This window comes from Gambusia affinis, linkage group LG20, assembly GCF_019740435.1.
Source record: "Gambusia affinis linkage group LG20, SWU_Gaff_1.0, whole genome shotgun sequence".
In the NCBI taxonomy this organism is placed as follows: domain Eukaryota; kingdom Metazoa; phylum Chordata; class Actinopteri; order Cyprinodontiformes; family Poeciliidae; genus Gambusia; species Gambusia affinis.
Genome location: NC_057887.1, coordinates 12,261,549 through 12,288,724, shown reverse-complemented (window position 1 = coordinate 12,288,724; position 27,176 = coordinate 12,261,549). Strand labels below are relative to the sequence as shown.

Genomic DNA, 27,176 nt, shown 5'->3' with positions numbered 1-27,176 from the left:
TGTCGATCCACCAAGTATTCTTCCATTATGTCATTTTGAACTATTATACCTTTTCTATCCATCTTTTCATGCATCTGTTCTTCTGTCCATTTTACAACTTATCTCTTAATCCATCCGTCTGCTGTCCAGTTATTCATTTGCCTAATACCTGTTCATCACGACTGATGACACTGGAAATGTGTAGACATCCTGCAGTTCGTCTGTGTTAATAAATTGTGGTAAAAAAATAAAAATAAAATCTCAGTCTGTACATTATCTGTCTGCTAATAATTTGCATTCCATTAGATATAAGGTTGGGCCAAGGTTTAATAAGAAATGATTTTCTGCTGACATGTTTTCCCAAGTCACTGTATGTTTTAGAAATGCAGAAGAACTATGAAATGTTATTTTCTCTTATTATATTTTTTTATTTCCTTTTTAAGTCATGTACTACCACTTACCCTCTAAAACACCTTTTTATAGTTAAAAAAATACCTTTTTTGTCATTGTGCATGCCATTGTGTCATATGTAGGAAACAATAGTAAATGTCGTTAACTGTGTAGTTTAGTTATTGGCATGCCATATTTTAGAAATGTTATCTTATGTTATACTAGTACTTCCCCGTCTCTTTATTACACTTTAATCACATGAGAAAATGTAATAATACAAATTCACTCCCTCTGCATGTATTAACAGCAGATTTGTAATTTCTTTAATTCACCTGCCTTTTCAACAACTGAAAGGAAGAACACACATGCCATTTCTTAAACACACAAACATGCATAGACTTATTTATGCACACACCAAGCAGCCTATACTCCCCACCATCCACTTCTAATTAGGAGCTAATTATCTAGGCAAGTGTAAACAATCTCAGCAGATGGCAAAAACTGTGGCATTAGCACTAATGACCTTGAGCAGTGTGAGACCAGAGGCCTCAGATCTGTACCAGTCTCTCTCCTTATCATAAGCTGCATTATTATTAAATGCCACACACCAAGGTTACCCTGAAAACATTTTTCATTAATTAGAATGAGATTGCGCCGCATTTTACATAGAAACGTTCAATTAGCAGTCACTTCACTTTGGTTATTTTAGACTGAGCCTCAGTTTAAAAATGGATGCTATGAGAATTTAGCTTCTTTATTTGGATTTCAGTAATGCTTACTGTATCCTTTGACCTTCTTGTTGTTTTCCATGCTCACACTTACACACTTATAATCAATTACCTATGACATCTATTTAGTGAGTGATGGACACCTGTGTGCTAAGTGATATAACTAAACTGTTCGCTTTCCCAGGTTTGTTAAAGAGTTGGCCAACAAGCAGGACACAACTGCAAATCCGTTGCGATACAAGGGACTGACGGCTACATGGTTTTGATACAAGTATGTTTGTGTTGTAGATTGGTCCAGTAAATTTAATTGAGTCTTTGGCGAAACTTAAAAATAGATGTACACAGATTATCTTTGTCCAATAAGCATGAATTATTTTACAAAAGATTATTGGCAAACTTGTATGTGTCTAGAAGAGCAAATCTCTTTCTTTGCCACCATACACAAAGACTTAAGATGTATCAAACTGTAAGGTAAATGTTTAATTATGTTTTTTCAGATCTTTATCATTACTGAAATTAATTAAATGAGTAAAGAAAAGGACAACCTGGAAATTTGAGCACAAAAGGAGCAAAGTGATTTATGCAAACACAAGCAAAGTAGGGAAGTTGGTGGAGGGAGGACACAAAGCAAAGGAAGACAAGGAGCCTTCATCGTTTGCCCCCATCTGTGTGATAAATGGCAGGAGGAAGATCCTTTTGGTGATTTGCTTTGAAAAAACCAGAGCCCTTCTTTTCATCCCACTTGGCCATCTTGGCAAAGGCCTCTCTGCTGCTTTACACAATGAGAGCACTCCTCTTGTCCGGACAATGGATCATAGGACTGCCTTTGGCTCTGATCTGCATCATGAGAGATGCCTGGTGCAGCTGGAAAGAATAGACACGCTGAACTAATTGTACTGCAGGACACCTGTATGTTTTTGGGGGACTGGTTTTCAGTGGCTACCAGTGTGAGCCTTTGAGAATGAAATTACAAGGAGAAATACTTAAAATTATGATCATTTTATTAATATTTGGCAAATGTAGTCTCTTAATTACACCCTGTCTCTCTCTCTCTCTCTCTCTCTCTATATATATATATATATATATATATATATATATATATATATATATATATATATATATATATATATTTCTTATACACTCTCTCAATCTAATCGAAATCTAACCTGTTTCTTTTTTCGTTCTTTTTTTTTGCAAAAAAAAAGTTGCTCAAAAAAATATTCCTAAATCATTTAAATAAGTCTAATTTTAAATGCAAGCCACAGTTTTAATTTTTTTAGAAACAAATTAAAAAAAATATGTTCTTTACACTTCAGTTACGCACTACAGTGTAACAGAGAAGTTGTTTAAGGTGCCGAAATCGGGCAGGCTTTAATTAAAAGTTCAACTTAAAAAAATGGAAAAGATTGAAAAGAACATTAATCTTATTAATGCTTAGGCTTTTTTTTTTCTTCACGTTTTCAGTTGCTTCTTTTTTTTATTTATTTTTTTTGGCGGTTTTGTAGTTTAATCCCCACAAAGTGGCTACATCTTTTGTTCCTTCTCTGAGCCTGTTTTTGAACCATGTTTTAGTAAACCAATAATGTGGATTATCAAAATAAGGGTGACTCGAGATTTCCACAGTGAACACAGCAGCTCCATGAAAAAGGAATAAAGTGCTTTGACTGTTACTCAATAGAGTATGGCAGTCTATACAAAATGTTGACACTACCAATGTTGTTATTAGGCTCAAGGACTCAGATTGTCTACCGGCACTTTGTCTTCAAGCACCCACTCTGTATCCATTTTGCATCTCTGTATGATGAACACCGTCCACATTCTCACTGTAATGTGGTTGCTAGTAGTGCATTAGAATGAAGAGGCTAACACAAAGCAATTGTAAGTTGACTACACAAAGAGACATTTTCATGTTTTCTGTTAAAAGGAGGCATTATTCTCTCTGGCAGGCAGACAAGGATGCACTATTTTGATGTGACGGTGAACACATGCCGGTTTGCACCTGAACATCTTCTGTAAAAAAAAATAAATAAAAAAAAGCAGTGTCTTTTCAGGGCACTGTGGGGGAGACAGTGACAGCAAGCGCAGACCTGATATATGAAGCAGAAGCAGTGCAGCAGCTTGTGTGTATAGGTGTGTGAGAAGACGGGCAGGGGTGCTGAAGAGTTGCAAATGCTGTCAGGCTTGCTGTAACACTCTGCTGGAGCAGCGGCGTGTTTGCATTTGCATATGCTTTTGTGAACGTGGTTAATCACCGCATGCAAAAAGTCAGCTGATAGGATGTCAATCACAAGTGCCATACCTGTCGTGGTGGTGCTGGTAGTGACAGTGAGGGATGGCTCTGACCTTCAACAATGGAGCAAGGCAGGACAATTAGACAACATTTCTGTTCCTTTCCTGCTATTCCTATCTACTTACTGTTGCTTTTCAGACAACAGGCCATGACCAGCAGCTAAGGATTGTTTCATGTGGATGAGAAAGAACCAGACATGGGAGATTCACCGAATGTAGGTACAACACCTATGTACAGCGGTTTGGAATGCAAAAAAAGTCAGGCCATGTTAGATAATTTGGCCAGAAATTTTATTTTGTTTTGTTTGATATTAGAAACGACACTTCCTCTCAAAAAATAATAAGACAATGTACAGAGGGGAATTTTCTCCCTAGCTTTTATCATGCCTCTACCTCTATGTTTGACCATTCATTTTTTGCTTGATCATGAAAATTATGTAACTGGGGTTTAATGCTTCTCCTTTTTAACTATGTCTTTGTGATCCAAAGTGATCTGTTGTGTCCAAATAAAATTTTTCAAATAGGGTTTGTGCGCCTTACTCTGTGTAAGGGCGGACTGGTAGAAGGGATTACTGGGGATTTCTCTGGTGGGCCACTGGAGTGAACTGTTGAGCTCACCCCAAGCAGCAGACTGTTGTTTTTCAGTGCCACTATGCCTCAAATGCCATATCAATTGCCTTATCTATCTCTCCTCCACTCAAGTTGTGCAATGCATGGCTATGGAGTGGACCTGTGAACAGATCAGAAAATCTGGCTCCATAAAACCCAGCGTAAGTTAACAATTAGTGCTTGTGGTGCTTATTAACAGTTGTCAAACAGAAAACTTTGTCCTGCTGGTGCCTCATGAATGAACAGTTCAGAGGCTCTAGCTCATCATGCAGGCCTAGCCCAAGGTGGTGTGTTCTCTTAAGAACATCATGACCTCTAATGGCGTTTCAATGCAGATTTGGTGGAATCTGGTTTAACTGGCTAATCTTAACCTCAATCACTGATAATTGGTTATTATTTGCGGACATATATTTGTGAACAAACCAAGCTCTAACATTAAGATTAAACTTTATGTTTAATCTTTTTTAGAACAAGCCCAAACCACTTTCCGCTTTACATTCAAATTCAAAAATGCTTCATTGATCTCAGAGGAAAATAAATGTTGTTATCAGAGCGGCTATTCGTTTTTCAAGACCTGTGTGTTTTTCCCCAAACTGTAATAAATGTTTACACATTTTAGTGTTCTCAAGCTGCACTAGAAAGAATAATTATGTAACTTTAATGCAAATATGTTCAGCTGTTTTTTAAAGAACATTTGTTCTTTAATTTCAATTTCTGGTTTGACTCAGTTCAAAAATTCCCTGTGAACTCACCCTGACTGTTCAGTGTTTGAGCTACACAAGGTGGACTTTTATGCTCTAACATTTCACCAGGCAGCTGTTTGGCTGCTAACATATAATACAGTTTGCTACTCAACTGACCTTCCCATTTTTCGTGTGCTTTACTGGATGATTACTGGCAAATAGGTGCTCCCATTAGATTGTATCCTCTAATTAAAGTGGGACCTGATCTCCTGGTTTATGTACAACCCCTGTAATTTTCTGACCACTTGTACTGCAAATCCATTTCGGCAAGGTATTTTTTTTTATCACTTATTAGTACTGTGTTATAACAGAAACTGTGGTCAAAGGGGAAAAAGTAATCGTGGTAGTTTTTTTTTTTTTTTTTTTTTTTTACCTCAAATTTATGGTGAGCGTACCAGAGTTCATGTACCAAATCCAACAATTTAATTTCCTATGTGAAAGATGAAAGTGCATTTAAAAAATTGCTCAAAGGATGGTGCTATGGGCTGCTAATAGAAAGGGAAACAAATGGTGGGAAGGGGGCAACAGGTCACTGATAATAGAAAATGGGGAATGGTTTTAGGATGACTAAAGGACAGGTGAGGCTCTGCATTTCTCAAAGGTGGTGTGATCTCATCATAAACAGGGCTGGGTGTAGGACCTTTGATGGATGTTCCAGTCGCAGCTCTGTTCACAGTCTCATTAGGTGGGGGACATTTGAGGCCCTTGTCAGAATGCAGCTTGTCGTAGATCTGCCCATTCATCACAAGACTGCCGTGTCACCCAAAATGCCTAAGACCAGAACTTCCCAACTGTTTGTAGGCAGGAGCTTTTGCATGTTCAATAAGTCATAGCTTCCACAGTAAGTGAACAATTTTACCATCGTACATGTTCTAAAAAATGGTATTTTAGAACATGTACCATCTGGACAGTTATTTTTTTGCAGTGCCTTACAAAACCATTCAAATACATTGAACGTTTTTGGTAAAAGCCAACTTTCAATGGATTCCATTAGGGTTTCATTTGACAGGCCAACATAAAATTGTGCAGAAGTCTGAAAAGTGGAAGAAAAAATAATAGATTTTTTTTTTTCTTTTTACAAATAAAAAATTGGAAGTTGGAGGCATTGCAACCTGTCAAGAAGAGAGCGTTTGGTGATGCACTCTGCAAGCCTTATGAAAGAGACTAAAAAATAAATTGTTGAAAGAAAAGCAGAGGAAGTTGCTTACAATTTGCTAGTCATGTTGGGAACTCAGCAGACTTGTGCAGAAAAAAAAGTTAAGAAATCTGCCTGCAAAGCTGGTAAAGACTTACTCCCAAGGGCTTGCAAATGTTATTGCAGCAAGAGGTGGTTAAGCTAAGTATTGACTCAAACAAACTGACTTCCCTGTCACCTTACTCAGATGTCTTGTAAACCCTTCAAATGAGCATGTGTTATTTTCTTCGACTTAGTAACTGTCCACAGCTTTTTATTGGTTTCTATAGGAAAGCTGTGAGTATTTTTACAGGTTTCTACTATGTTAAATGTTATGTGACCATGGGAAAGACACGTCTATCTTAACTATTGATCTGCATATTGTCCGTCCACATAGATCTGGCATTTTTGGAGACCAGAAAAGATTCTTTTTGAAAAACAGGTCAGGCAGTGGAAAATTTTCAACGCTGGTTTCATGTTTCAGAGTGTACATGTGAGCTGTGTCTTTTTGGAAATGATGATGTCATAGAACCATCTCTCGCTGCAACCTGCATGTTCCTCACTCTCACAAACAAACACCCCGTGCCCTTCGGTTTTGTTACGTGTTATTTTCTCTGTGTGTCATCTGTGGCACCAATGATTGTCCGGACATACCTAAAGCAGTTTATGTGGTGCTGCATCCTGTTGTATGGACACAAACCTTTTCTTAATCATTTACAAAACTTTACTTTTTGACAGGCTCTGTGTGACTGGGGCCTTTATTTTGGGGATTTCCTCCAAAACACTTTTACATACATTGCAGAGTTCAAATGCAAACCAGAAGAACAGCCTAATTCTGTCTTGATGACCTCCTCAGCACTATAAATGCACCCTTTAGATAATATGAACTCAATTCCCTCTTTTTTTTTTTTTTTTTTTTTAAGAAAAAAAAAAAAGACTCAATGGAGCACATGTATTGAGTATCCACTTTTGGAGACAGATGCCCATCACACAATAGTTGGCTTAGTTGTGGAGGTGGGAAGAAAGTATGTCACTCACAACTCTGTCAATACCCTTCCATTTGAGGAAGCTGTCAATCACTTGAGATTCACAGGAATGGCACAGAAGTCACCAGTGAAACAGACTGAGGAGAAAGTTTGAGGAAAAAGAGGTAGAGAGATTTGACGGCTGCAACCATCCATCTTCCGGTCACAGCTCCACACATCGTTCAGTTTGTCTTAGCCGTACTGCAGATTAGCATTTATCATTGATCTCATTATTTTCAGTTTCCTGTAACTTGATTTTACAAAATCCAAATTTGGGCTTCATTGCACTGATGCACCCAATGTGCCACATGTGTTTTTCTGAGATAGTTGCTTAAAAAATTAACACAAGTAGTATAATTTGTATTTTTTATATCCCACCAGAAGCTATAAATGATGTGCTAGATGATTCATGAGCCATGTTTAAAAATACAGAAGCAAGATGGTTTCCTTACATACTTCTTTTTATCCAGTAGTAAATTAGTATTTGTTACTATTTAACTTAGCCTCTCCTACACACGTAATCTCACTGAGATGCAAGATCCCATTCTACTTATTATGCCACACACACATTCTGTCCAAATAATAATAACTATTATGTGTATACACCTTTTTGCATTCACTTTGGCATGTGTTCGTTTTAATAACTAAATCTGGGCATAGGGACAAGAGGTAAAAACCTACATTTGGAAAAAAAAAAATCGATCTGACTTTTTTCTTCAAAATTGCTACATCATTCACCATCCTTAGGAAAAAAAAGTTCACTGATTAATAATACTGTGAGGCAGTAAATATAACAATTGATCCACAGTCAATTTTGTTTACCTTATGGGATTTTATTCTGTGTGAATTAAATTGGAGTATTGCATTGCCCAGGTTGTATCTGGCTGGAACAAATGCTTAGTTGATGTGCAGAAATATGTTAATGTTGATTTAACAGAAGCTAATGATCTTCTGTCATCTTTTAATACCACAATTTATTTTCCCACTCAACTTTACATCAGTGTGCTTAGATACAACACTCCATTGCCAAACAAGCCAACTTTTCACAAACTTGTGTGGTTTTCTCTGTTTGTGGATGGTGACAATAAATGTCTGCAAGACCTTTCTCGAGCAATCTTCCCTGTAATTGCATATGCCATAATATAACATCTCATATTAAGCATATCTTTATTGGTATAATGTAATATTTAAACTGCCAATTAAATATACAAACTGCTTTTTATATTTAATTGGCAGTAAGCCATAATTTGGCCCAATGAATATAATACGCGAGTTTCACTTCTTATATTGAATTACTAAAATCTTTTTTAATTAATTTGACAGAGATTTCCTTTCAAATATTCCAGAAAAATTGCGATTTTGGATGCAACTTGAGTCTAGTTTAAACTCCCATGTAGATATAGAAGAAGGGATGAAATAGTCTTTTCACCTGAGCTTTAAACACTTTTTATGTGTATGCTCTTAGCATCTCTGTTGTGAAAGAAAATCGTTCAGCTTAACCTCAACTGAATTTAAAAGGAACAAAAATAAGAAAAAATAACACAATCCCAAAGAGAAATGCTATGTTTTTTGGACTTCAAAACTTTTTTTTTCCCTTTCTGGCTGAAACGCAGCCAATACTCGGCTCCTTAAAGGATGTAGAAAAAAGAAAACTATTTTCGATAACCTCTTTAGAACCTCCTAAATCTCAGCAGCAAAGCAGCTGTAGACGCATCATTCTATCCATCTTAGCCACATCTTGTTCTTTTATCCTATCTGCTGATGATAAGTTACACACAGCAAGACATATCTGTCTTCACTGGCGTCATCCCAAGAGTCTTGAGCGTGCTTTAGAAAAAACAACCTTACACAGATCCTCCTACACATACAGAATGCTTTGTGGCTTTTCCCCCAGTCTGCTACTGAACATTTGACAGATCTTGGTGTACTTTTCTGATGAGTGGCTAAGTGTGCATGAGCACTTTGTGAGAGAAAACTAAGATTAAAGTGTATAAGGAAAAGTAGGTTTCTAATGGTTTGTCTGAACTTCTGAAGTTGAATTTTCTGTTCAAGCTCTGCCAGACGATTACATTAAGGCAGGCAGGTTTTCTTCTTTATTCTTCTTTATTTTGTTTGTTCTTCAGCAAATTGAGATACAGAAGGGATTAAAAAAAAGTTAACATACTGTATGTTTATTTAAACTTTGGTTTTTATGCAATGAAAGTAAAATGAAAGCAGATCCTCCTTTATTTCTAGGGTTTTACATGCAGAAAATTTGTCAGATTTTTATCACATTGCAAATTATCAAAATTAATCCTCAAGAGTACAAAACACAATTTCACACTCATTATTTACTGAACAACCATAAGTGGAATTGAAAAAGATTAGCTTTTTAAAAAAAAAAAAAAAATAGCAGCAGGATCATCAATTAGTTCCTTCTTTTTTTTTATCATACTCTCAAATCTCTGTGGAAGAAATATTAGCCCACATTTATTTGCAGCACCGTGATACTTTTCTTTTTCAGTCATTCTGTTACAAATTTTCAGATTTGTCTTGGGATAATTCTATTATTGACAAAGTTTGGATCAGATTTAGCTGCTAGATGTGACCTCACATTTGACTCGAAAACACAAAGTTATGCAAATGTTACCTTTTTGACTGTCAACTTCCTATTTTCTGTTGCTGCAAAACATCCAGAATTATATTTTCTTCCACCGCCATGCTTAATTGTTCTTATAAGACCCTAGTGCTAAAATACTGTGTTTGTTGTTACCACATATAACAATATGTATTATGACCAAACATTTATTTTTGTCTCATCTATCTGAAGGACATTTTTCCAGAATGTAACTGATTTATTCAGATGCAACTTTGCAAATATAACTTATTCTGCCATATCCTTTGATATTCTTTAGAGAAAATTTGTTTTATGTGGGGAAACACCCTAAACAAACAATACTTGTTCAGTTTTTTGTAATTGTACCCTCATGAATAGTATCATCTTGCTTGATCTTGGATGAATTTCCTGAATGAATAGGAATATTGATGGTCATCTTAAATGTTTCCTGCTTTCTAATAATGTTGCCCTCCACCACCACCACCACACACACACACACCCACGCACACACAGAACAGATAATGCTCAAGTATCCATTCATAACAGAGTATAGAACAATTTGTCTTTGTGGTTCTATGTCTGCACTACGTCCAATTTTATTCTGTCTTGCCAATTTTTGCAGTGAAAGAAGCCCATATTGTGAGTGAAACATTTTTCTCTACTCCTTTCTCAAAAAGCAGATTGCCTTGCAGAGTTCAGGAAAAAATGTGACAGTAAACTGTCTGTCCAGAGCCTGCAGGGTCCATAGCAAGAAAATATCCCATCCTAATACCCACCCAAGGCTGATGGCTTAGAGTTTCTGTGTGCAGTGATGTAAATAAGACCCTTGTTTTCCCCCATAACCTAATCCTCAGACTTTATTATGAAGTGTAGCGAATGCTTTTTTTTTTTTTCCTCCGGTCTTATAATCACCGTGCTCCTCCAACCCACTTTCATCTTTTCATATTCCCCTTTTATGCGTTATCCGACCTCCCCAACTCACCAGTAGTTTCCAGTGACCTGACTGTGTTGACACAATATGCTGGGGCCTGCTCGTAAATAATGCAGAAAACCAGACAGTCATTAATGAAAGATTACAGATTTATTGAATCTATAATCTTACCAAAGTGAGTCTCATTCTGTGACCAAAGCAACAAGCACAAAGAGAGATCAAATTTAGGCCCCTGTAGCAGCATGAGAGATTATAATAGTGTTTTGTATACACACTCCCAATCAGATTTTTGGACTTCTCATATTAGGATAAAGTTGTTGTTGTTTTTTTTTTTTTCTTTTTTTGTTTCTTTGTTTTTTTAGTTCAATAATGGAAAGCATTTATGTTTAGTTATTATGTAATCATAGGTTCCCTTCTGGTGCTGACTGTCTCCTTAAACATGCATAGTTAGCCAGTGGAAGCAAGTAGAGGGCATGATTGCACTGTGAAAACGTAGCAGCAGGTCAAACAAAAATGTGTAAAGTAAGATAAGAGGGAGCTAATTTGCTTGCTGAGCAGTAAAAGCCAGAGACCTTTGTTCTTTTGACTTAAGTTAGATATGCCCTTCATTAGGTGAGTAAAGACAGGGGACAGACAATTATCATGTTTATTGGAATGGGGGGTCATACTTTGTGCATATTTTGCAAGGTGATAGAAGAAGACCTCAAATTTTATATATAAACACAGCTCACAGTATAAGAGGAAAAAGACAATACTTCCAACAGAGACAGGAATTATAAAGACGTCATGATTAACAAGAGTCCAGTATCCAGGGAAATGGTAACCAGTTAGTGTCTGCTTGTTGTTAGAAATAAAAAAAAGCACTACTATAGAAATGTACATAATGAAACACAATGCAAAAGGTGCTAATGAATGCAAGGGACAACTAAAATGCTTTTTTTTTTTTTTTTTTTTTTCTGCTTTAAACACTGATGTTCATAGATGCCCTTTATCAGATCTCTCTACAACTATTTTGTAAAAAACATATTTGCTTAAGAATTTTGTCTCTTTTTGAGCAGTTCTGTTAGAAACATCCCATAAAAGTCTTGGAACTAAGAATGAAGCAGAAATAACATGTATTTTGTCTGAGTTGGGGAAATCAAGTGTACGAGAAGCCAGGAAAATGTGCCAGGAAAATAGAGGGATGCAAAATAACATAGTAGCAAAAATATAAAAACAGAAAATCATAACAGAAGATGATACCGTAAGGTTGCATTTCCAGCATAGTTAAAAAAAATACTGAGTATTTTATTCAATGAAATTCAAAGACATTTCCAGTTGAGGATAAGTTTAAAAAATTACAATTGTGTGCATAGTTGTGTGTAAATGTGTAGATGTAAGAACACCACTGACTACATATAAGGAGTGTAAAAACTGTGCAAATACATTTACAGATTTGCAGAAAAGATGTTCTAAAACATATTTACTCAAAGGGCTAATCACAGATGCTTGCCTTCCTTTTAGTATTTTGTGTTCATATTACTAAAAATAAAATTCCTTTCACTTCACATTACAATTCAAGTTTCTAATTTGCAATAGCTCACCGCATAAAATATCAATTAAATATGTCAAAGTTTATTGCTATATTTTTCAGCAATCTACAAAAGTCTCAAGAAGTGTTGGTGTTTTTTCAAGGCCTTGCATAATTACATTTCCAAGAAAACACACAGAAATAAAACTACCGAAAGACATAATGTATTATTAAGAAAGGCAAATTAAAAAGCCCATTCTTGTAAATTAAAGCCCACTAAGATGAGTGTGAAGTGGAATTGCTTCCTGCTGCACTCTGCAGTGAACAAGTGCTGAGATGCTGGATAATGGCTTCCCCTTCAAACTACCTCAGCCATCAGTTGTTCTAATCATCCTCACTAAGTGGCAATTTACGCAATTATCCCCAAATTTCTCTTCTTTTACAGTAAGTATTTTCTCGAACCACTTTGCTATCCAGCTTGGTGTCCACTTCCACATCGGGAGGCAGAGATTCAGTCTGTGACTTTTTGATCATATGTGTCCCATTTAGTCTCAGAAATTTCCGTCTCGTCACACATTGGTGGTAAGATTTTGAGAAAATGCTTCATATTTATCTGAGGAACACTTCCAAAGATTTATTGTAAAACAAAGACCATTTTACTAGCAATGTTGCTACAGCAAAGCTATAAAATACACGTGGCACTCCCTGTATAAAAATCACACAAAAAAACCCATGCAAATCGACCACTCTAATATGACAGATGTCTGTCTCATTGGCAAATGTCCATTGGGCTGTTTATTCTAGCAAAACAGAATCTAAGTATGAAAAGTGTCTACATATCACATTTTACAGGATAGGACACACAAATGAGCAACAGAAAATTATTGCTTTTATGTGATGGTGACTCCATGGCAATGCTGCCATGGGCAGAAGGTACTTACATTTGCTTCTGACCTTCTCGTTTGCACATTTAGAACAATTAAATTACTATAACTGCTGCATATCCACTGTAAGAGGATGGTAGGATGGAAATAAATCCCGTTACATGATTGACTGAGATGCAATGATGCTCCTTGAGACAAGTGTGAAGAGACAAGTGTGAAATGTGCAATTTTTTGTGTGACATGTCATCATCACATGAGCAACACTTTGCTTAGTTCATTTGCACATTGAGCTGAAAAGATATCTACCTCGTGGGTCTGGAGATAGTTTGACAAACACCTGGGTGTCAATAGTTTGCATCAGTGTGATTGTCACTGTTGTGCATGTAGGCGTGTGTTTGCATGTGTGTTGCTTAGAGTGGGCTGCTTTACTTTCTATGCAGTCATTCCTCTGTCCTTGTGGTTGTCAGTTCCCAGCTGTGGCCTGTCTATGCATTATTGAGGAGACAGGAACTTTTCAGATTTCTAGAGAAGAACTGCAGATAACCCCCATGTTTAAGATATAGTTTCATAATTAGGCCTGACCATCAAATGTGACTTTTTCTGCTTCGTGTACTATTATCTTGAACGAGCACAGCTCTTTTAGAGCCCTAAATGAAAATATTCCTGAACATTTTCATATTCACCAAATCTGGCAATTGTTTAAATTGATTTATTTTCACTAGTAAATAGGCTGTACGGCATCCTCTTGTTATACACAAAATAGCTGTATCTCTCCAATATTTACAGTCATGAAGCCTCACACACACCTACTTCCTTTAGCTCTCATGTCATAAACTAAAAAGGGTCTTACCATTTATAACAGACCTTTTTCTGAGTCTGTCTCCAATTTTAAATACAGCATTTTGACAAACATTGATTTCTTGAATTGTAATAATCATTAATATCCCCTCCTTTTATCAATGTTTATGATTTTTATTTATTTATTTATTTTTGAAATATTAGAGAGTTTTTCTTTTGTTTGTTTGGGTTTTTTTCTTTAACAAATTTAGAAAGAATGAAGGAGTGGAGAAGTATCAAGTTTTAAGTTCCTAGTTGACTATTAATTCCTTTGAGGTTGTTGTTTCCATTTCCTCCCTTCGTTAGTCTGTTCCTGAGTTTTAATTTCATCAAGTGGTCTTCTCCCTGTTAATAGGAGTTGCTGTCATGTCTGTGGCTATTTCAATAAACAAGAAATTGAACTGGTATACCCAGTATATCAATAAAATCAACATGAAGTTTTTTTTTCTTGTTTCATGAAACTATTTGCTTTTCATTCCAGTCTCATTTATGTAGTTTTCTAACAGCACTACCTATGTTAGCTACGTACGTTTAAGGAGCCTAAATGTTATAAAAAGGTACCACTTACTCCAAGCACATGGATTTTTAAATTAAAGCACCTAAACAGAGCAAAGATACGTAATATTCTCTTTGTTTGTGTCATGCAGGACGTTTAGTCATATGATCCTGACACATGAGCTGCCTCTCAGCTTTGTGTCGCACATTACAAGAATTGATTTGCCTTCATAATCATAATAAAATAATATGCTCTGTGTACTGTGCCGCACACTCCATCGCTAAAGAGATTTTTATTTCTGGATCTTGTGGGAAATTAAACCAGCTTGGTCCTGACTTTGCATGCAATCACAATGACACACGCACACATGTAACAATTCACCAACAGAGGAGACAGGTTTTTGTAACTGAGACTGGAAAGCATATATTAGCTGCGGTAACGTGTATATACTTTCATTTTTACAGCTAATATTTACCATCTTTCCTCTGGGGTGATGTGTTTTTTTCTTTGTTTACCTTTTCCTGGGTCGTTGGTCTTGTTGATTTGAACCCTGCTAGCTGAATCAGATGAGTGCCACTTGTACAGTACATTCTAAAATTGTTCCAGTTTACTTCGTATAGAACCATGAAATTACTTTTAATAGTTTTAAACTTGAGCTGAATAAAAAAACTGAAATTAAACTTGCTTTTTTGAGCTGACATTGGAATAGTTTAGCTTTGGAAGGTAAGTGACAGAGCCAGCTTATCACTATAGCTAAACTTGTAAATTCACAGCACCTATCCTCCAAACACCACTAAAAGACTTCTCATATTTTAGCACAATTTATTGATTTTATCCAATGCGCAGGTTGTTTTCACCCATAAATTGGATAAGAAAAACAGTAAAACAAAGAGAACATTTACATTTTTGTGCAAACATGGCAAATAAGTTTTTTATTATTCATAGGAAGTTATTGTAGTGAATTTCATGTCTGCTGTAGGCCAGTGAATTCCAGTGATTTAATCTGCTGTCTCTTTTTTCGCAGAGGTAAGTCAACTATTGATTAGTCAAACTGCTTCTAAGGTTCGAAACCAAGTTTGAAACTACAGCAAGCTACAATATACAATAAGTAAAGAGTAATAAAGCAAGACATAAGAAAATGCAACAGAATTTAAACAAAAAAAAAATATATGTTAAATGACAAAACAACATTCTGGCAGTGCTATAAAATAATAATTGATTTCATAAGAATTAAACCGATTTACATTGTGGCAGACTTTGATGTAGGTGACACAGGCTGTTTCTCAGGGTAGCATTAGAAAGTTATGCAAAAGCACCATAAAAACTTAAACATTTCTGTTAATTGTTCTCTTAGAAAGTTTTGCATTACTTTTAAGCATGTTTAGTGAATCAGGAATTGGCAGACCTTATGCTCTTATGCTATGGCTTGACCATTAATTCAAGACCCGCCATTGTATTCACTTGCATGTGACTTTGAAAATAATTTGCTCTTTTTTTGATGATATCCCACCCCCACAACAGTGGTTAACTCGGTCAAGACAGTTTTAGCAGCACATCACCTAACACTTTCTGCCTTTTCATTTATTTCTTGTTATATCTTATTTAACACATACAGTCTTTAATACGCTCATTTGTTGCTTCCTCTGATGTCCTTTAGCCCACAAGGATTGAGCTCGGATTCCACAGGAATTATGCTAACAGCTGGTATTTGGCTATGAACCATATTTTCCACAGATCCCTACAGCAAAAGGGTGATCTAAATACTGAAGAGTCTTGGCATGAAGGAGATTTGTAAATATGTTCCCCCATTAGTCATTCAAACTGTAATTTTGTGTTTAATTTGGAATAATCTCTTTGAATATCTGTAAATCGGCATTGAGCTAGTACAATTTTTCTTCAATTCTTTTTTCTTTTTCTTTAAATTCTTAGTTTGTGCTTTTAGCAGTAAAAACAATACAGCCAATATTTGTAGGTAACAGTGTAATCATAAAGTAGTTTTTATGCATACCAGTTTATGTCCAAGTCACACTCTTTCTTCTACATTCTTAAATTTTTGCCAATGAGTTTATTAGCAAAACTGATTTTGAATTTGTGAACCTAATCCCTTAGGTCAAAGTTTGTTTCACAAAATAGATTGCCAAAAGATTGTGGTTAATGTGAAGTACAGTTGTCAATATTTTTTGCATGTAGATTGTCTGCTACTGAGTCAAATTATTCTGACCACATTATGTTGTGGCTTTGGACTGATAAAGACCAACATTTTGGAGAAAATGGACCAGTTTTGTCATAGGACGGTCTTCAGGCTGCTGCAGAGTCACAGACAAGGAGGAGAAGTCATTACTGAAGCATCAATTTACCAGAAAGTGCTAATATTTGTTCATGAAAACAGAATGGCAATCAACTGATAAGTGTATAATAATTTCAGTCATATGTACAGTTTATCTGCATGTTGCAAAAGAAAACAGCAGCTGGCCTGGATTTGATTGTCTCTTAGGGAACCGTCAAATATCAGAAAGCACTCACCACACGTTCATCTGCCAAACCCTTCTCTCAAGTACGCAGCAGATACACAGAAAATTTACAGCTCTGTGCTGACATACATATTCAGCCACACTTTGGAGCCATTCCCATCCAGTGTTCACACTCAAAAACACTCACACACACGCACGCACGCCCACGCCCAGCAAGAGGGCCAGACCAGTGTGCTAAATAAAGACAGACAGTGGAACAGATTTTCACACCCAGCGGGACCATTAGCTACACAGTCAGACCACCAGCAAACTTCCATCCTCATCAGCATCACAAACACATTTTGACACCTGCCATCAAAGAGGAACACACATTGCGCAAAAAATAAACAAATCACATACATACACTTTTCCACTCGTATCCAGGCATGCATTGGGAGCACATTAGTATTCAATGCATAGCTTGTTGGGACTGCCAGCAGTTAGCCTGCATGTGTTGTGGGGCCCCCAGGCTGTACCTGAAAAATGTTTGCCATGTCCGATAGTGCCGGTCCCATGAGGACTGAGCTAGGAGGGCGATGGATACACACCGCAACACAGCGGTCCTCAGGGAACTGGAAAATACTTCCCTGTGAAAATTTCTACACTGCATTTTGCACTCGGTGTGCGCCGCCTGGGAAAATGCATCATCGGTAAAACTGGTCAACTCTCAGACATGTTTGGACAATCTTTGGTACACCTACTCACACAATGTGGCATGGTGCAGAACACCTCTGAATTTGGTCTAAGAAAAGGAAACGTTGGCTCTTTGTCAGCAAGTTCACACCTATATTTAGCTCCATTCAGGTCACCCAGAGTTGATGTTAATAAAGCAAACATAATTCCTCTATTTGTGATAGATTTCACTTTAAATAGCAGATCTGTTTATTTATTTAGTGTAAGTTATGGATTCATCTGGTTGCAGGATATTAAAAGGAATTTGAGTTGACATTTCTATATAAATATATATATCATATGTGAGTATATGTGTGGAGCTTTTTTATTTTATGAAGTGTCTCTGCAAGTTGTAAATTCTTACCCAGGGGCATGCATTTGTACCTGAGACCGTTCTCATTAATGAGTGAGCTGATTTAATAGACTGCGTTCTGCAGAAGTGGTGGTGATAGTGACACACTAACCTGTGCATGGGCGCACAAACTAACATGTCCCAGCTATGAGTCGACCTGGGCCACGGCCGCTGGGAGAATCTCCTGGCTGAGCGGCATGCAAATGAGCCATCCCTGCCATAAGCTAATACATATGTGTTGATAACGAACCACACAGGGAAGAAGTGGGAGATTGCATTGAAATATGTGCATTAGAATATACTTTGCTTTTTCAAATTGGGAAATGTATAATGACATACTTATGTCAAGTCTTATTGTGAATGTGAATAAATGCATTTTGGAATATATTTATTTCTAATACCTAATTCTGGACATTAAGTGCCATTGTAATATTTTATTGTGTAACCCTTCTGACAAGTTGGTTGTGCATAATTTTTTTTAACAAATTTAACCTTCTTTACACCTTACACTTTTTTTCTAGAGGTATATGTCAATAATATTAAAATTTCACTAAGCTTTTAAACTTTTCACTGATAGCAATCTGGACAATCTTGTTCCTCTTTGCCCCCCAAAGGATGCAATGTCTATGATTTCCAAAACAATTTGAAATGTGGACTCCTCAATCCATCTCAGATGAGCTCAGGCCAAGAGACTCCAATGTTTTTTTCTGGGTGGTGTTGACATGCGGCTTTCACTTTTGATGGTGGATTTTTAACTTGCACGTTTACACATAGTGATGAACTGTGTTCACTGACAATGGTTTTCTGAAATGTCCCTGAGCCCAACTGGTAAGATTCATGCATTCAGTGTTGGTTTTCAGCCTTGCCACTTACATGCAGAGATTTCTCCAGGTTATCTAAATCTTTTGATCATATTATGGACTGTAGATGAAGAAATCCTCAATTTTTATTTATTTTTTTTACAATTGTAATGTTGGGAAATTGTTTTTTAACTGTTGGACTGTTTGCTCAGTTTTTCACAGACTATTGAACCTCACTCTAATCTTGCTTGTGAATTTCTGAGCTCTTTGTGGATGCTCCCTCTGTATACAACCAGGACATTCACTTGTTTCCGGTTAACCTGGTAGTCTGTACAATGTTCCAAACAAGTGTTTTCTGACCATTCCTAAATTTCCCAGTCTTTTGTTGCCCCTGTCCTGCAGTTTTTCGAATGTGTTTCAGGCATCAAATTCCAAATGAGTGAATATTTGCAAATCATTTGAACATTAAATATCTTGTCTTGTAGTGAGTGTAGTATTTATTGTATTTTGTTCTTATACGTATAAGAACAGACTGTATGTGTGTATTTCTATATACGTATATAAATATATGGTGATATATTTATATGCAGTTGAGGTCAAAGCTTTTAGCAACCCTATAAAATTGTATTAAGTTTTACAATTTTTCAATAGAGCTTTTCCATGCCTTCTATCTATTTTGGATGCTTATATGAATTTACTTTGCACACAGGAACAAGATTTTTCTTTAAAATGTGCTCTATTTTATTGAATTATACAATAACTAAAAAGAATTGATTATGGTCTAATTATGTTACATCACAAAGACCTTGCATTTTAAGTAGGGCGTGTAAGCATTGTATTTATTGTCTTCCATCATTTGCTTCAGTTTTTTTTCATTTTATCTTTTGTGTTAATTTTTGCCGCACTACAGTTTTCTATTATTTTGTTTTTACTCTGACTGAGACCTTGCTTCAGTAGTTGGCTTTTTTCGTTTTGACTTCCACCGTGTGGATCTTTCTTCATGTTTGTCTAGCACAAGGGATCAGAATTTCACAGAACAGAGCACTTTCAGAATGGCAAAGGGCCCAATTTTGAACTAAAAAACAAGAGGTAGCAATGTGAGCTGAATCTGATGGGTCAATATGTTGTGGTATTATCGAATCTGCTCCGTCTTCTTGTAGTTTCTATAAATATTTATTGTTATCACACCGGGTTGCAAAAAGTCAAGAGTCAAACCAAAGAGCATCTAACAAATAGCCTTCAATAGGTTGCTGGAGTTTATGAATATTCAATATTAACTCATGGAGATGAATATACTTCTGAAGCTTATCTCTTGTTTAGATATCTGTTTTGTGTCTTTGATTTATCACCCACGATTACATTTTAATAGGAGCAGATGAGTTCACAAAGAAAAAAAATTATGGTCTTTGCTGCTCCTCTAGATTGACATAAAGTTAAATCTGATGGTATATACTGTCATCAGATGCAAAAAAAATTCCTGCCTGTTTATTGCTCATTAACACACCGCCGAAGAAAATAAAGTTAAAGTTCTCTTTTGTGCCTCAAGTAAAATTGTTTCTCAGACCATCAGATTCTTATATGAAAGGTATTTTTGAAGAGTTCTCACTGCTATTGTTCCAGGACATTTGGAACAATATCAGACAACAGCATCATAGATTTGTCACCATGCTTAACAGTGGACATGACAAAATTTCTTCATGGACGTTCTCGGGTTTGATCCCTCTTTGTTACACCAAATTTAACTCCAGGTAAGCCCATAAATGCATCCACCTCCTGGTAATACGCAGTGGAAGATGTAAGAAATGTGAATAAAAAAGCATTAAAGTCATCTGCTAAAGTCTGACATCATAAGTACAGCAAAAAAAAACTACATAAAATAGAGTACGCCATTGATTAAATTACTCCAGTCAGGGAAATTATTTTTAAAAAATGCTCTCTTTTTTTTTTAATCAAGAAAAAATACTGAAGTTGTTTAACTTGTAGAATTATATTTAGCTTTTCAACCTTCAATAAAACATGAATAGAAAATGAACAATGTTCTAGTTTACTCCATTTTGCATCATTAGTGTGCCACACCAGAGAGTCCTGCCACTTTCTGCATGGTTCTAAATGTAAAGTTGTGATAAATTGTCCTTTTATGTTGGAAAACATAGTTTGAATTGGGCCCCTATTTATTTAGGCATCCAGGTTAGACTTCTATAAAAGTGTTTTGATCCCTTCAGTTATCAGGGCCTGAGGAAACGTACCTGCGCAAAGAGAATAATTTACAACCAGCAATATTTCAATTGCAACACAATTGAAATATTTTTAAACTTGTGGAGCCATGAAACAGCAGCAGGTTCTGAATTTTAGGTGATGAACAAATATGTCAAGGATAAAAGTCAAGATGGAAAATTGTCATTGTTTAGGGTTACCCTAACCCAGTGTTTCTCAATTCCGGTCCTCAGGTCCCCTTGTCCTGCAAGTTTTAGGTGTTCCCCTTCTGCCACACACCTGGATTGAATCTGTGGGTGATTATCAGGCTTCTGCAGTACTTGAGGACTGCAGAAGAAGTCATGCAATTAATATGGATCAGCTGTTCTGAAATAGAGACACATCTAAAACATGAAGAGCAGGGGGGGCCTGAGGACTGGAATTGAGAAGCATTGTGCCTAACCTAACCCTCTACAATTCACAAACTAAAGATAGCACATTGAATACCTAAACACATTAAAATATTCAGATTGAACTGGTCAAATTGAGCTGACCAATTTAACCCTTTAACTGCCATGTGTCTGATTAACCCATTGATCTGCATGTGACAGTATTTGGGGTGACAGTTAAAGGGTTAAACAGCATATCCTACTGTTTTCATTCATCATATAGGAACCCTTTGAACTAAAGCTCATTCTCTTATTGTCCTTAGTCAATCCACATTAGCAGAGTATGACCTGTTCTCACAGTTATAGACTTTAAATATCTTACAACCTTAAAAGAAAACTATAACCTACAGACTTCTATGCATTTTAGTTCTTTTTAGAAAGCTGTGGAATTAAGCCATTACTTCCACAAGTAGTACATCTAAATTTTTAACTGGTAGAGAGGCTTATAAATCATCTTTTGTCCCTCACTTTGTTTAACTTTCATCTCATATATTCATCCTCATTCCTTCACTCTTATCCTTCTACCTCCAGTGAATTTTGCCGAGCCGGCATAGAGGAACCAAATATCAGCACTATAGATCATTTTGACAGTTTAATTTCAATGCCTGATTATCAGTCAATTTGATAATTATACTATCCAACCATCCAATTAATGTGTTCTATATTTACAATGATGATCAAGTAAGCTCTCCATTTTTACACCGTTTATAAAGGATGAGCTATTGGAACCAAGAGGGAGGTTGACAGCTTCCCTCTACGGCGCCTTGATTGAGATATAAAAATCGGCGTCGCCATGTTCACCCTCCGGAGAAGTTCCACCGGTCTGCCTCCACCCATGCCTTCACACTCAACAGCGCATGTTGGGGAATCACAACAAGAGGGAAAGACGGAGCAAAACGGAGCGGAGTCAAAAGGATGATCAAAGGATTTCACACCTCCTCCTTGGCGTCTCTCCTGTGGCGTCTGCTTCAGCGCAGCTCAGAGGGTGACTGGTACATTGTGCCAGTGAGTTACTGACACAGAAATACACAGAGCACCAAGATGCAGGACCAGCGCTTCATGACTTTATGCCTCGCTCGCTCTTTGCTGTTAGCTGGGTGTCTCAGTCTCTCTATGAGCGAGTCAAAATCAAGCAGCAGAAGCAGCAGTGCATGTGGGGGATTAAGTAGCTGCAAATGGGTCGTGGTGAGGAAGGAGTTTTCGTCTGAAGTGTGAAAGACTTTTCTAATACAAAATGCTATAAATTTTATTGGGGTTTTATGTGGCGGACCAGCAATACACTAAAACAGAACTCTAAAACTCTTAAGTAAAGATCTAAAAAGTGCGGTTTGAATTTGTATTCAACACCTCAAACCAATACTTGCAATTTAAGGTCTACTAGGGTATGTCTTAACCATTTTCCACATATAGAGACTTTGACATTTTATACCTCAAGCTCAGTCTGGATGGAGAGTTTTTGTGAACATCAGTTATTAAGTCCAAAATAGCTTTCTTCTTTTCACTTTTCTATTTTTGCCAATTTTGTGGAGCGTGTCACTAATAATAGCCATTTCAACAGATTGCCCTACCTGAGCTGTGAATCTCTGCGGCTCTTTCTGCATAGTGTGCACGACGAGGTCCCAGGTTTTGTTTGTAGAATATATTTAACAACAATCAACTGTAAAATTGATCATTGAAAAAGTTTTGAAAATGTTATGTGCTTGCTTTACGTGAGAATCGTGAAAATAAAAAAATAAAATGTTCTTGGTTGAGGATATCTCCCACACATTTTTGTTTCACTCTGGCAATGTTTAATTTGTATCATCATGAGTAAATTTGTTCCTCAAAAGGAAAAAAAATAGATGTGAAATGTAGGAGTGGGTGTCCTTCATTCAGGTGTTATTTTTATCAACCTTATTTAGAAGCACGAAATCTTTTTACAAACTAACCTATAATCATAATTTTCTTGTTCCCCTAATTTTCACAGATGATGTGCCTCCCTATTTCAAGACAGAACCAGTGCGCAGCCAGCTGCACCTGGAGCGCAACCGGTTGGTGCTGACCTGCATGGCGGAGGGAAGCTGGCCGCTGGAGTTTAAATGGATCCACAACACCACAGAGCTAACACGATTCTCACTGGAATATAGGTGAGCGCAAAATCAATTAGAAATGATTGGAGTAATCATCTATGTTGCCACAAATTGAATTATCTACCGAACCATTTTAACTATTTCATCCATTGTAGATGGACATGGGAGCTTTTATTCGAGATAATCAGGCTTTTATTGGCAATACTGATTTCTGTTTTTCTCTTCATTTCCACCCTTCCTGTTCTAACTTGATTCCTCTTTTCCTTTAAAGGAAAATAACACTGTAGACTTGTTTGTGTAAACTTTGTTTTAATTTACAAATTAAATGTAGCACATATCTACTATTAAAGATAAATAAATGTTGTTTGTCCTTTATAAGATAATGTGTTTGGAATCCAAGGGGAAAAGATTATCTGATTTAATGCATTAAAGCAAAATATAAGAGAACATGTTGTTTGTTGATCCCTTTACAATATAAAAAAGACAGGACAGCAGTACATTACACACTTTTAAAATGCAATGAGTACAAATTTTAATCATTTTTTTTTAGATGACTGTAAGAATATTTAAGTATAAATTATGATTACGAATGTAATAATTTGTTTACTGTGCTTTCTTTATAAAATTAGTAAATTTATGGCATACACATTTATGTATTTTATGACTTCTTAAGCAGTTCAAATGTGGCATATTTGAATCTCTGTGTAATATTTATAGTTAATACTAAAAGGATTCTTATCTCATCTCACTTTGGATTTACAATGATTTAATTTTATCACCATGTGTTTTCTGCCTGGGTACAGTATTAATTGTATTTTTGGATTGAGGATTTAATTGAAATCTGGAGGGAGCTAAAGATCAGGGTGATGGTAAGAATGTCTCCCAACCTCAAAAAAACTGGAGTTCATAACAAAAGAAGCTGAAATTCCAATGGGAACATCCAAAACACTTTTTTGACAATGAATTCTTCCATTGATTATTTTTTTTAATTGTTTTTAAAAGGAGAAAAAAAAAATCTAATTAACTTTTCACAAAATTATTTAGATTTTTTGTTTCTCTTAAAAAAATATTTTTGTTATTAAATTAACAAGAGCCTTAAATATAAGCCCCTCCAGCCCTCTTTAGCAGTGGTCCAGTGACATTGTCCAAACCCACCGGTAACCTGTCTTTATCTGCCTCACATCAGATAACAAAACTCATCAAGATGTCATTTGATGAGTTTGTGTAGATGTGTGTTGCTAAGGTCTGAAACTTGTTACATTCTTTTAATAGTTCGCCATTCATTAAAGTCACAGGCATGTCTCACTCAACAGCCTCATAATTGGCCTTGAGTATTGAGATATACTGAAAATTTAATCTAACTCCCATTGTTGCATTTGTCTCGCAACTTCACATTGCAATTAGCTAAACCATGCCCTTTTTTGTTGAAACTTTATGTATTGCATTTAGATCATGCTGATTAACGCTCCCTCTAGATGTTATACATCTATGATGTTTTAAGATTAAGCTTATCTAAAATTAATGTGATAAAAAAGTGAAACTGCATCTCCATGTGTTAAACCCTTTTGTCACCTTTAAAAGTTTTGTAGCTATTTTTCTACACTTCCACTCACCATTGCGATACCCTGGATGTACATTATCAAAGCAAGCTTTACTGTTTTATCAGGCATTTGCCAAATAAATAATGACTTTCAATGTAGATTTTCTATTTTTATTGCCTTTGCCTCACTCCTTCCCCTCTGGGCTCAGTGACCTCCATCACTGTCTCTGGAGAGGCTGCAAACAAGCAGGAGGCGTGAATGAGGGTTAAGGTAGCAGATAAACCGCCTTTAATGGTAACTGGAAGATCCTAATCATGTGGCAAACATTGCTCTTATCTTGGGCAACAGTGTGTCTGCACCGTGAGCTTCCGCTGCAGTGTAAATGGAGCACTGGAGGGCTGAAGGAGAGCTTGCTGACACACGGCTGATCTTAGCTGAGCTGTTGTGCTCATATGTGAGGGAGCAAATGAATGTGGGGGAAAAAAGAAAAAAAAAAAAAAACAGAGGCTGGACATACAAGCAACATCCGCCTTGTTGATGGAGCACCTTTCTCTGGAGATAGATAAGACCAGAGAGGAGGCAGCAGCTGGGTAGGAAGGGCAGAAGTGACACACATACAGTAAGCCTGAACAATTGATTTGAATGGACTGTACTTGAAAGCAATACAATTCGCTGGAGCTTCAGTGCCCCTTCAACTGGGATTCTGGGTGGACGACTGAGAGATGGAATATGTTTTTAATCAAACACTGTATAGGCACAAAGCAAAGCTTGATTAGAGAGCAAAAGTATTCATACCCTTAGAGCTTTATCACTTTTTGATAGAGTAAAACCACAAGGTGAACTTCCGCCCCAGTTTGTCATTTTTTGCTAAATCCCTCGAAGTTTACCTCCATCCATCTTTCCACAAACTCTGACAAGCTTTTCTTTGTTATGGTGCCACAACCATTTCTCGCTATAGGAATAATGTATTTGGAATCATATGCAATGTTTTTTTTTTGTTTTTTTTTCCCCCTGCTCTGCATATGATATGGCTTCCAGATTATTTTGATAACCTTGTCTGTGAAGATCGCTCTTTCCGATTTCAGGTGATGGATTGAACGGTGCTCTATGGAATGTTTCAGCATAGGTCATTGCTTTATAAGCTAACCTTGGTCCACATTTCTTTGGCACAAAACCATTCCATTTTAAGATACAACTCTTAATATCCAATATGGGTAACTGAAAGCATTTAGTTGTACTGGTTGTTATTTATGGGCGTCAGAGGAAAGAGGTTTGAATATAAATGCATGGCTAACCTTTCAGATTTTTCTCTGTATTCAGAAACAATGTTTCATTAGTACATTTAACCATTAGGTGATACTCTGTATGGGTCGTCACAGATAATGGTAGTGTCTCACTGTTTTAAAAGGCAAATAAAATATGCTAATATTGAAAAAGGCAGTTTGTATTGATGTTCTGGTTTATTAAATAAATTGACTTCATGATATATGACGTTGTGTACAGCTGTGCCTAAGGGCAGTTTCGTCTTCATCCTCTTCCTCATTCCTCAAGTCTGCCTTTTTGTTTGTGCCAAGAGAGTATTTGAGCAGCACAGACCCCCATATTAATGAGGTTATGGATAAGGTCCCCGGTGCTGAGTGCTGCTTTAAATATTGACACCATGCGACTTGACCTTGTGTCCTCTGGCGAGCGATCGATATGGCAAGGCCTGCGTGGGCATTATTATTCAACACGTAGGTAGGTGAGTGAGACAGAAAGTGTTCCGGAGGAGGAAAGCAAGTAGTTCCAGCATAAGGAATGCTGCTCTCATGAGAGATCTGGATTAGCATTGACTGCTGTCACTCAAGCGTACCTGCACACAATGTTTGTCCAACATTCTGCTGTCTCTGCCACCTCCTCCACAACATCCACTTTAAGCAACTTTATAGATTATGCACCAAATTACTGTTCAACGTTGTCACAATTAGAGATTAGCATCAGAGGGGGAGATCACTTGAGAAATATCTTGTGCATGAGTCTTTGGTAGATCGATAAGGGCACAACTACAGATCACTGCAACTTTCTGTCTGGGACTAAGACCTATGGGGTTAGGCCCTGGTACTTTGCCTGTCTTTATCCTGCCAATTAAAATGGAACCTTAATTAATTGAGTTAATTATTAATTAAAACTCAAGACATGATTTTGTTTGTCAATTGGTTCTTGGCTGGATTGCAGAACTGAGGGTTTTCCTTGCATGAGAAGGAAGCTTTTTTTTATTTTTCTTTGTTTCTACTTCATTGTAGAAAACGAAGAAAACAATTTTGAACATGCAGTCTTTTAATCAACAGATGCTCACTGCATGAGATGGAAAAACACAAAGGAAGAGGTTTGACAGCCATAGCAGACTAAATTCATGCTGA

General features: G+C 36.6%; 1 protein-coding gene across 7 annotated transcripts in view; it reads left to right on the top strand.

The window, feature by feature from the left end:
• sdk2b (sidekick cell adhesion molecule 2b) overlaps positions 1-27,176 on the top strand; it is a 315,370-nt gene that overhangs the window by 183,914 nt on the left and 104,280 nt on the right. For all 7 annotated transcript variants that reach the window (XM_044102414.1, XM_044102411.1, XM_044102409.1 and 4 more), the window contains exon 2: positions 23,134-23,293. In XM_044102414.1, the coding sequence (XP_043958349.1) occupies positions 23,134-23,293 (160 nt within the window). The remainder of the gene's footprint in view (positions 1-23,133; positions 23,294-27,176) is intronic.